Source organism: Podarcis erhardii, assembly GCF_964252035.2.
Source record: "Podarcis erhardii genome assembly, chromosome: 1".
NCBI classification, from domain to species: Eukaryota; Metazoa; Chordata; class Lepidosauria; order Squamata; family Lacertidae; genus Podarcis; species Podarcis erhardii.
Window position 1 is genome coordinate 32,654,231 of NC_138497.1, and position 12,204 is coordinate 32,666,434.

At 41.3% G+C, this 12,204-nt stretch overlaps 1 protein-coding gene across 6 annotated transcripts in view; it reads right to left on the reverse strand.

Moving 5' to 3' along the window:
* Positions 1-1,060: 1,060 nt before the first annotated feature.
* MIA2 (MIA SH3 domain ER export factor 2) overlaps positions 1,061-12,204 on the reverse strand; it is a 54,414-nt gene continuing 43,270 nt past the window's right edge. For 4 of the 6 annotated variants that reach the window (XM_081857588.1, XM_081857587.1, XM_081857592.1 and 1 more), the window contains 9 exons: positions 10,669-10,704; positions 7,917-7,984; positions 7,587-7,669; positions 7,093-7,224; positions 5,488-5,646; positions 4,936-5,064; positions 4,067-4,140; positions 3,302-3,530; positions 1,061-1,558 (listed from right to left, as the gene is read on the reverse strand). In XM_081857588.1, coding sequence (XP_081713714.1) covers positions 1,395-1,558; positions 3,302-3,530; positions 4,067-4,140; positions 4,936-5,064; positions 5,488-5,646; positions 7,093-7,224; positions 7,587-7,669; positions 7,917-7,984; positions 10,669-10,704 — 1,074 coding nt within the window. In that variant the 3' untranslated portion in view covers positions 1,061-1,394. Of the gene's footprint in view, positions 1,559-3,301; positions 3,531-4,066; positions 4,141-4,935; positions 5,065-5,487; positions 5,647-7,092; positions 7,225-7,586; positions 7,670-7,916; positions 7,985-10,668; positions 10,705-12,204 lie in introns of those variants that run through there. The other 2 variants (XM_081857589.1, XM_081857590.1) reach the window with 2 other exon arrangements.

A 12,204-nucleotide genomic window follows, 5' to 3' on the forward strand; every position in this document is an offset into this window, starting at 1 on the left:
GACTCCCTCATGCAAGAGGTCTGTAGGACAGTCTTTCAGGTATTTGGGACCCAAATAGTTTAAGACTTTAAACACTAATGATATTGGCATCCATCCGTCTCACAACAATGAGTGCAGTTCCAAGGGGTGAAGGCAAACCGCAGCATTAGCAGCACTGAAGTGACCTTCTTAGGGCGCAAGCCTGGGCAGTGCGTATGAAGGTCCTGGGCTATCCAAGCGACAAGACCCTCCCTTTGGCTTTGCTGATGTGGTCCAAAAAAACGGAAATAGGTTTGGCCCTAACGTGGCTGCACAAGTTGATGGAAGGAGGCATACAAGACGCCATCCAACCATCTGGATTTGTGTAGTGTTTACTCCTTAGCCTTTTCTTCACCCAAAGATGCCACACAAGGCAGCAGAAGTTTAGGGTCAGTGTTTTCTCCATGGGTTTACCCTCGCAGGTTGATGAGCCCTATCTGCCCCTCACTTCCCTCTACACTAATGTGGGCACCTTGAATCGGGCCTAGAAGCTAGCAACCAGGGCAGCTTTTTTAGAACATAGCCTCACGTTGCAATAATCTGAGCTGGAAGAGACCAGAAGATGGAGTAGTGGCCAAGTAATCTCTGTCAAAGGGTCTTAACTGGCAAACCAGCTGAAGCTGGAAAAAGGCACTTCTCCTAACCACCAAAGCCATCTGAGTCTTCAGTGACAGTGCGGGATCCAGGAGCACTGCCACCCCTGCTCAAAGGACAGACCTGTTTTTCCCAGGTGAGTGCAACCCCATCTATAACAGGCCACCTCCCTACCTAATACCTGTGAATTCAGATCAATAGAAGTGGCTATGTAGGAGGTGTAACTTCTAAAGCAGGGTCTCCCAAACTTTGGTCTCCAGCTGTTTTTGGACTACAACTCCCATCATCCCTAGCTAGCAGGACTAGTAATCCGGGATGATGGGAACTCTAGTCCAAAAACAGCTGGAGGCCCAAGTTTGGGAAACCCTGTTCTAAACCCATGTGCTCTACCCTTAGAAAACAAAAAAGCAGAGATACTTGTTTCATTGAAGAGTCAAAATACCAACAATTATTAAATCCATTTAATTTTTTTCACATTGCCTTTTGTTACAAGTATTCTCTTCACATGCAATTATTTTCTATGAGACCAAAACAACGGGAGAGTTCTTACATGGTACAATTTTTTACATCTCCTAGATATGCAAATTAAAAATAATTTAGTTACTGCTGTACAATGAAAATCCATTTATTCACAGTTAGACCATTATTTACAGGGCACTCTCCTGAGAATTATCCTATTAAGCTTCAATTTGAGCAATAATACAGTCAGTTAAGTAACAATAGCTACTTAACAGCAAATTACTGAGTTGAGAGGAAAAGGATAGAGCTAGTTCAAAATAGAGTCAAGTTTCTTGTTGTGATTCTTGAGGAGTTGCAGAAGATGCAGTTGACGGATGTGTTAACTCAGCAGGCATTTCATTTCTGCTCTCAGGTGGCAGTGGTGGAAAAAACCCAGCCCTTGGAGGCGGGTATTGAGAATAAGGCCTCACAGGAAATGGACCTCTCACTGTTCAAAGAGAATGATCAAAGCCCATTTGGGTTAGTATTCAGAATGGAGCTACTTTCTTACAGATTTGACACTGAATACTCACAAACACACACAGATTAAAATCAACGCTAGCTGTAACTCATACGCAAGAATAAAGGAAGACATTAGAAAGCTTCTCAAACAATACAAGTTCATGATGCCTATAAACATGGAAGATGTTTGCCTCCCATGGTGAAGGCAAATGTTAATAGTTAATACTTCAATAATGCCCATTGAGGTATCCAGGAGCCTCCATGTGCAAGTGGGACAGAAATTTTCCTTGTACAACAGGATTTTCCTCACCTCTGCAGGCCCCACATGTGCCCAACACTTGCTTTGGACCATTGAGGGAACTCAGGGAAGGGAGCTGCAGGAGGAGAAAAAGAGGGGGAAGTCCTGTTGTGTAAGGGAAATGCTGCTCATGTGATGTGGGGTTCAACGACTAACTATCTGTTGCCATGGCCAACTTCATAAGGGAAGCTATGGCATCTAGACTGCCTAACTCACGGCCCCCTTTGCTGTGGAAGATTCTGCCAGCACTGGTCTCTTCATCTGACAAGAGAAGTAGAGTAGCACTTGGAGCAGAGAATTTCCAAATTTATTTATTCTACAAAATGTATATCTTGCCCTTCTAACACATCCGCATCATTCAGAGTGGTTTACAATTAACCGGGAATGAAAACCGGCTCGGATGCTAGGAGCGTTCTAAAATGAAAGTCTACCTTATAGAAATAATTTGTCCAGCAGCAACCGTATAATAAAACTGGTTGTTGTTTCAGCGCAATGTTTTAATCAATCATCACAAAGCAGTTAGAGGGCCCAAACGGGCCTCACCAGGTAGGGTATTTTAAAACCTGGGTGCAGCCGCTGAGAAAGGCTTGTTAGGTTTTCTAACAATAGCTTACGAGGTAAAGTTTAATCATATCTTCCACTGAAAGTAGAAGAGAAGAAGAAGAAGAGTTTGGATTTGATATCTGGCTTTATCACTACCCGAAGGAGTCTCAAAGCGGCTAACATTCTCCTTTCCCTTCCTCCCCCACAACAAACACTCTGTGAGGTGAGTGGGGCTGAGAGACTTCAGAGAAGTGTGACTAGCCCAAGGTCACCCAGCAGCTGCAGGTGGAGGAGCGGAGACGCGAACCCGGTTCACCAGATTACGAGACTACCGCTCTTAACCACTACACCACACTGGCTCCTACACTAGTTATTAATTCCCTTAACGCAGCTTTGAACTTGGGAAAATGTCCTTTAAAAGTTATTGAGCACCACCAGCAAGTTAGCAAGACCCGTTCAGGCATTCACTTCCAGCATAAAGAAGAGCTTTCCTGGACCTGGATGCCTTCCAGAGAGGACCAGAGTTGCACATGCTAGCCTCTTCTCCCACTACTAGGTGCAGAACTTTACACACTGAGTGGGAAGGTCTGGAGGGGGGATCTTTATGTACTCAGCTGATTGCAGGAGATTCCCGTCCACATGGAGGAGTCTATGGGAAGAGTCCTACTTCCTACCTTCCCACTCCATGAAGCTGATGGGAACAGAGACACTGGGAGCAGGTTTGCTCTCTCGATTAACTTAAGCCCATTAATTTCAGTGGAACTTGGGTGCAATTCACTTTGTCCTGGGTTGTGCCTCAAGTTGTTGCGGTTTCCAAACGTTTCTCCATGAAATGCATTTCATTATTTATTTTAGGGGGAAAATAATGTAAGAGCAGCAAGAACATACTTGGCAGAAGAGGACGTGGCAAACCAGCAAAATCCCTTGGGAAATATTCTCGAGGTCCATATCCGCTAGGAGGCACTGGTGGAAAGGGAGGGCCTCTTCTCATGAAAGGCCCCCTTGGGTCCATTGGCATTAGAGGAGCTCGCAGTAAGGGCAGTGGTGGCGGCACAATTCCAGGCCCAAAGCCTCCATTGTCAGGTGCATGAGACTGATCCGAGGCATTGAGCGTATTCTGTGAGGAAAGGGAAGTGGGCACGTTAAGATTTAGAAAGAAGCTCGTGCCACTTTTTCAAGCCACAGAGAAACTTGTCAAAGCACGTAAGCTTGAAAAGAAGCTATGATTTACAAGCTACAAAGAGGGCAGATCAAAGCAGAAGCCCAATCCAAACCAGGAATGTGGGCCAACAGGACTGAGATGGAGCCAAACTCAAAGGCTATAAGTAGGAAATTCATTAAAGCAAGACACAACATCACCCCTGCGCTGAAAAGCTAGTCCACTCATTTCCAACTACCTTTCTTTTTGGTCCTTTCATCTTTCTTGCTCTTGCAGGTTGTAAATAAATTAAGTTGTGAAACTATTATTTTAGCTAACATGTCTTTAATAATTGAAAATGCCCACAAGGTAATAAATAATGCTGCAGCAAAATACATACTGTGTAAAATCATTTTAAAGAACTGTCAAATTCAGCAGAAACTTGGCAAACCTTTTTCGCACCAAATGGGATTCAGTAAGAAATTGATCTTCTCAGTCTTTTGTCTGTTACTTACACTGTCATTGGGATGATCTCTTATTCCATTTCCACTTAAGTCTGTTCCTGAGTTATTCTCAGATGTTTGTCCATCTGGAAGTGGGGGGAAAATACCCAACAAGTACTTTAACATTAAGTAGTCCCAAGACAGCTTTCCTCCAAAGAACAGATGGGTGTGGAAACGTATGTTTTTGCACATTTACTAAACAGAGGTGTTGACTATATTGATACTTTTGTGCACTTCAAAAAACAAAACAAATAGTGCCATTCCCGCTCACAACCAGTTTGAACTATTGTTGTTCCTACTGAAGTAAAATAAATGACAAGGCTGCTGTATAGATTTACTAGATGATCATTTCAGGGAAGAAAATTTATCTTTTCAAAACAACCAGTGTGTAAACACCAAAGGCATTGTTTAAACGCTAGGCTGGTTGTAGAGAACAAGGTCTGTTTCAAAGTCTAAATCAATGTTTTACTGATCTTGGGTCAAATGTCTTAGATGAAAGGCTTTTTGCTTTCAGCATGAATTCAGGTTATTCCTTCCCACAGATGCTGAATGGAGATAAAATAATGATGTGACTTATGGTAAGCAAAGCATAGCAGTTCAGTTAACATAGAGAAAGTGCAGAAGTTTCTTAAACTTTATTGCTGCCTTTTTTTTAATCACAAACATGGTATTACAAACAGCAAAGAACTTTAATTTCAAAATACCAAAGTCATTACTGGCATTCTTTGATACGCTACAAACAAGAGAACAGAAAGTGCTCTCAGTGTTTGGATTTCAAGCTCTTTGGGCTTTAGTTCTGAGCAGAAAAGGATTATTTACTGCTGCAGCCAAATTTGGTAATGAACTCCTTTATTTGGGCACTAAAAGCAAGCAGTTCCTACCTGCTTTATCAAATGATGGCATGCTATAACTTCTTAGTTCTGCTGGTCCTGAAAGTCTTCCTGAGTTTGGATGGCTGGGATAAAATCTTTCTGGTCTTTGAGGAAGAGATTGCTCATTATACCGCTGACCTACCATTCAATAAAAAAGTGCAATTTATTCAGTAGATTTTATTAGAATTAATCAATGATGGCTTAGCAACAACTTATATCTTATATTCCTTGTGTTATGGAATATACAAACTAAAGGACATGGGGCGATTGCTACCTAAACCTAGTAGCTGATGGAAATCTCACATCTATCCCATTTATCAAGGTCGATCAACTATGCAATATGGTCTTGGAATCTTTAAGCAGTTATCGGACTCAAATATATCATACATATGCTACTATCCCTTAGGTACACCATCAAACACTTGAACCTAAAAAGCCCTGGCAATGATCCCCCCAGAGGTCACAGCACGGTTCAAAACAAAAGGGAGCTCAGCAGTATTTTATTTTGTAATTGCCATTAAAAAAGAAAATGTCCAAGAATGATGGGCTGTGTTTAGTTACCTGCGGGCGGGGGCATTATCCTGTGATCTCTATCCCATGGAGGTGACAAAGATCCAGTGTCAGAAGGTGGTCTGTGGGGATCAGATAACCTGTCAGAATGCAACTCTCCTCTTTCATTACTAACTTCATACATGCCAGCATTCCCCGGTCCTCTTGATCCTAATTGAACAAGTTACAATGGATTCAGTCACTTGAGACATCCGTCATTACAGTTTTCACCGAGTACCAAACCACGAGATCCCAACACATTGAAAGGTGGTAGAATAACACACATGGCTCCCTTGGTGAATGTCAGTCTTGTGCTCTTTTTCCAGGAGGGGTGCAACTGTTCAGTCCGTCAAAAGTACAGTAAATACTAAGACAGCTGCTTTGAAAGAGGGTGGAAGGAACCCTGAAACAAAGTCTACATTATATTCTGATTCCTCTCACTGGGCAAAGGGAGGAAAAAGAACGTTAAAAGTCTTTTCATCAACCTCATCAGTGTTGGCAACATCTTGGCAGAGATTCCTCCTCCCTCAGAGCCCAATTCTGCTTCCCCTTCCCCAAGCAACTTGACCAAACCCATCAAATGCAATATTCTCCCCTCCCTTAAATCTCTAGTATTTAAAGTAAGAAGACAGCTGAAAAAGATTAGAGAATTCCCCCCCCCCCATTTAGAAGAATAAATGAGAAAACACGCTTTAAACCAGTAGGGCATTATTTTGAACTACTGTACATTAAAGCATTTCCATTTCTAATTATTCAAGCTGTTGAGAAGCTTTTAATGTTTGACTCACTCTCTGGCTGATTTATGTTGGTCTATCACCTATTTTGTTATACTTGTACTGGCTCTGAAATTATCTGAGTATAGTTGCACTTTCAAGTCAGCAAATTGACATATTTCCTCCATCCTTTCCAACAAAAGCCAGAACAAAAAGAAACAGCTCCTGAGATTATTCACCACATACTGCCAATACTTATCAGTTAAAAACAAAACTCTTTTGTTTTTTTCTGTTGAGATCAACAGCCTAAAATACAAATAGACTCAAATATTCTTGCTACAATGATATAAAAGGCCTACTCTTTCAAACTCCCTTTCTTGAATCTGAAAGATGGCACTGGCTTCACTTTTAGTAGCTAGATGGATGAGCAGTGTTGGTTTAAAAAATTAAGAGTAAAATAGGTTTTTTTAAAAGCTTTTATTCTGTTTTTGTTTTGCGTTGGGCACCCATCTACTGTAATGAGATGCAGAAACTAGGGGAAATAGACCGTTCCACAAATGGATGGACAGCACTAGTGGAAGCAAAGATAGTTTCATGATATTCACAAAAAGCACTAGTAGGTGCTGTTAAGAATCCTTCCATGAGCAGAATACATCTTTCACATGTAAAAGAGCATTTTTAGATCCAACACACCGGTTTTTGGAACATAGAGTCATCATGGTACTGCATACTTCTGCTTCCTGACCGATATGCTAGAGTGCATTTATATGGATAATTTAAGCTTACTCTTAACCGGGTTCTTTTTAGTATACTTTTACAGATAGATCCATTACCAAGAAAGGAGGGATAGACTAAGAGGAGAGAGAATCCATGAAAGTTAAGTTTTCAAATTTAAGAATTGTACCTCTTCCTCCTCCACCACCTGGAAGCACAGGTGAAAATCTTAAGGGGCCCTCCAATAAGGTTGGAGGGGAAAGAAAAGCTCTTGTTTCAGATGAAGGTCTGCCCATTGGTGAGGGTCCATATGGGGAGTGCTCTGGAACAGTTAAAACAAAATACTAAAATTCACAGGTTAGAGTTAATGGGCTGACATATAGTTCATTTCTCACCTAGGTTTAAAACTAATTTGGGACCAAAGAAAAGTCAACCTCTTGACTTCATTATCAGTCATGGAATTTAAAAAAAAAAGTCATTTTAAATAATTTTCAAATGCTCTACAGATTGTTAATAGGAACAAAAATTACAATGGGAATCAAAATACTATATGCTGTTGCTGCTACAGGTCAATGAAATAAAAATGATCCCTGCATGAATAAAGACCAGCTATGCTTTTATACATAAATGGAGTCATGATCTCTTTACACTTCAACAAGATGCACATTTTAAAAAGTACTGTACCTCTGCCAAATGCCCTAACTGGCATATCAAGAGCATAAGGATCCTTTTCCAAACGATCAAATTTAAATTCTGCTTCTGTTAATCTAAAGGAAAGAAGAACATGTTAATAAACTAACTTCTTCCCTATTTTTTTCTAGAACTCAACTTTTCAACTGGTAAAAAAGGTAAAAATCAGTTAATGAAATAGATTACAGGCATTAATTGTTAAATCAGAAAGTTAAATCCGGAGTTTTGGAGTACTTTGTCAGTAACTGAACAACGGCACATTATTCAGTGACAACAGTACGTCAACAAAATCAAGTTCTTCAGTATGTACATTTTTATGCTTACTTTTGTCTGCTGTATGCATTTTCTTCTCTTATATCACTGAGGTGCCTTTCAGCTGCCCGTGCTGCCAGCTTTAAAAATAAAAGTTCTTGTTAAATACTGTTATTCCTTAAAGCACAAGAAATATTTCCAGTTGAAAGTTCACACATTGTTATCTCCTATCGTAGAACAGCAGTCTATTAGAAAGCCTATGAAACAGCTTAAATGACACTAAAAATGAAGTACCCCTCCCCCATGTTGAGCAATGACCATAATGCAAGACTGCTGATTTCAATGAAGTTTGCAGCTGCTGGACCACTGTGACTCCATTAAGGGTCTGGGTGTAAGCCTGCTTTTAAATATCCTGATCTTTCTTATTCGCTAGCAATTTGACCCAATGAGTACTAACAGACAAAGAAGCTATGGAATACTGATGGCGTTCTCTTGCCCATAAAAGTTGGAGATTAATTAGCATGCTCCCTAGATGGAGTAGCTACTAAAATGTCACCCTCTCTGACACCCACAACTTACACAGAGACGGTGCTGTTGAGCTGGTGAAAACAAACTATGAGTAGCCAACATGTTGCCCTCCATGTGGAAGTCTACAATATCCATCAGCCCATCAGTATGGCCAACAGGGCTGGGATGATGGGCAGTGTAGAAGAAGAGTTTGAATTTGATATCCCGCTTTATCACTACCCGAAGGAGTCTCAAAACGGCTAACATTCTCCTTTCCCTTCCTCCCCCACAACAAACACTCTGTGAGGTGAGTGAGGCTGAGAGACTTCAGAGAAGTGTGACTAGCCCAAGGTCACCCAGCAGCTGCATGTGGAGGTTCACCAGATTATGAGTCTACCGCTCTTAACCACTATACCACACTGGCTCTCTGTGTAGTCTAACAACATCTAGAAGTAAAATAAGAAAATTCCTTCCAGTAGCACCTTAGAGACCAACTAAGTTTATTATTGGTATGAGCTTTCGTGTGCATGAGCACTTATTCAGATACCAACAGCTGTGCACGCACACGAAAGCTCATACCAACAACAAACTCAGTTGGTCTCTAAGGTGCTACTGGAAGGAATTTTTTTATTTTGTTTCGACTACGGCAGACCAACACGGCTACCTACCTGTAACTAGAACATCTAGAAGTGTGATGTTGGCTACTCCAAGTTTAGCAGGATTAGTACAGATCAAACTAATGGGAGGAATTCAATGTTGCACTCTTCTGATCATTCCATCATTCCATCAGGGCAAGCAGTTTGGCTTGCCAGATGGAAAGATCCCCAGGAATCATTCCAGTTCTCCCACCTGCCACCCAAGCCAGTTTGAAGGGATGTGGAGTCTCTGTGCAGGGGTGCTGCTGATGGGCTTCACTAACTGAATCCCACCCAACGGTTGTTGAGCAAGCCCTCAATACTAGCTGGGACATTTTTTCTTCCCATCTGTTTTAGCGGTCCATGCCAATTCAAGCTCTGGAGGAAGCTTTCATATGGACAAGCCTTGGATTCCGTTTGTGTGAATCTCTTGATAAAACTGGAGTGCCTTATAACGGGAAAGAGAGGGGTGGGATTTATTTTTTGTCTTGTGTGAAAGATGGGTTTTGCAATCACATTTTGTTCTCCATTACTGCAATGTTATCAGAGGACAGACTGTTTTATTCTTAGATAAGAGCCACAAAAACAGCCAAAATATTTATTAAAATGGCATTGAAACAAGGCCAGAAGAGTGTTGCAAAATCAAACATTTTAAAATTGGCATTGGGTTTGGAAGGATTTATTTTTACAAGAAGGGATTTACTGTTACTATAAAAAAAGATTCCAAAAGACATTGAGGAAACTGGGCACAGCATCCCTGGGCTCATATTGATATAGTCTTTTCCTGCCATAAGCTTGTACTTTTTGAGGTAAATTAGATTTATCCAGTGATTTTTTTTCTGGGAGGATGCAGGGGTACACATACCCCTAAATATTTTGTGAATCTTTGTAATTTTGTCCATTTACTTTTCCCAATTTGAACTATAAAATGGAGATTTTCTTGAGTCAAAATGAGAGTAACCCTTAACATTTTTTTAAGGAAAAAAGCACTGGATTTACCCCACCTATTTTTTACTGGTACTAATGAAAAGGAGTATTTTTCATTAGTATTAGTATTATGGTCCTACAATTCTGAACCAAGGGGCATGGGAAGCTTTCCCCCCTTTCTCCATTCTTCCTCTGCCCTGAAAGAGTTCTTTCTGAAGTGCATTGCAAAGTAGCTTTTCTCCAAACACAACTTGAACTGCCACAAATTCTGCCACTGAACAGCGCGCAGAGCCCTGCAGCTGATCCTACAACTGAGCAATAGTGCCAGACTTTATCAAAGGCAATAGAATATACTTATTTAAAGAGAGCAAGTTTAAAAGGCCCTATAAAATATAATTTAAAAATCCTATTGGGGAGCTGGTGGTCGGTAAATGAATAAGATAACAAACAGGGTGGGGTAGCAGCATCCAGGTGCACATCTAGATTTATAGCAGCTCACAGAAAACCTTCAAAACAACTTTTGTCAATTTACCCAGCATAATGGCTAAACTTGGGGAGTTCAAAGGAGCAGTCTAACAGCTGTTTTGGGACAGCTGCAGAGCAAGGGGCAAATAAGCGTATTAGAAAGATCCAGGTGAATCTCTCAAAGGCAGCATACAAATATTTTAAAATAAAATAATAAAAATGCCTTTGCCCCTTTTGAAAGCAACACACTTTTCAGAAAGGCTGGCAAGTTTTTAGCATTTGCAACTTACCCAGTTATCATGAGCTTTCTGCTCATGGGACTTAACCTGTTAAAAGAGAATTCCACATTAGTTCAGAGGTGCAGAACTCAAATCACAGTCTGAAAGGCAAGATGCATTTTTTTAATTCCAAGAGCCACGCTAGCACATGACTTGTGGGAAAGTACAGTCATACCTCGGGTTGAAGTAGCTTCGGGATGAATATTTTCAGGTTGTGCTCCGCGGCGACCCAGAAGTAACGGAGCGCGTTACTTCTGGGTTTCGCCGCTTGACCATGTGCAAACGCTCAAAATGACGTCACACGAATGTGCAGAAGCGGCGAATAGCAACCTGCGCAGACGCAGGTTGCGTTCGCTTCAGGATGCAAATGGGGCTCCAGAATGGATCCTGTTCGCATCCAGAGGTATACCACTGTATATGACAATTCACTTTCTCTCCACACCCACCTTCTATTAACCTCTCTCCTTTCCCCACTCCATAATGTTTATCTCTGTTGTGCCTCCATTCCACAGGTCCCTTCCTCAATACTGTTTTTCTCTCACACTGCCCTGTAGTGCTCATGCTTGCTCACTCCTCCTCTCATTTCCCACCACATTTTTTCCTGCTGTTCCTTCTCTTATCTCCACTTCTTTCTTGCCAAGTTCATCCACAACAACAAACAAGGTTGTTGTTTTTTACGTTCCCAGATTTTACCCCAATGAAAGTGTCTCAGGCACAAGAGAGGAATGCCATCTGGACAGATACTAGCATGCCTCTGTTTCTCAGCTGCGTGCCTCAGAAACCAAAGAGGAGGAAGTGGAAAGTGCATGAACTGACACAAGAATTCCCCCATCCCACTCCTATTCATGCTGAGCTTAGGTGGGCCTTAGATATCTCCACAAGGAGTTGAGAGAGGGCTGGCAAATGATCTGGCACACTTTTGATCAAATATAAAGTAACATCTTGAGTACAATACATAACACTGGCTGGGTTCACACATGGTTTGAAGTTGGCTTATTTAGAAGCTAAAACAGCTTGTTTTAAACCAGAATATGTGGTTCGTATGTAACACAAAGATACGACTAAACTCAGCAGAGGTACGACGCCTGTAGAAAGAAAATGGTGCCAAATGCAAAAAGGAGCAAATCACAAACAGAAATTTTCCTTTGCTGCCGTGACTCAAAGATGAGCCATGTCTACAAAGGCAGAATGTTCCTTCGCAGCCACTGCTTCAGCTGAAAAGCCGTACCTGCGAAGGAAGAAATGGGAGTTCACTTGATGTGCTTTTGTGTTGCATCACCTGATGTCATGGGCCATCATGGACTGACATATGGGCAACCCCATCCACTTATCAAAATGGCCCCAAAAGGTGGGGAAGTTTTGGATCTAGCCCACTGGATACATTCCTCACCTGTGGTCAAAGTCAATAAAACTTTAAAGATGAGAGATGCTGCATTTAAGATATACGTTATTAATAAAAATAATAACAACAAAGGCCTCAGTCTGCTATACACCTGTCTGGGAGCAAATTTAATTGAACTGAATTTTACTTCTGAGCAGTGCTTTTTT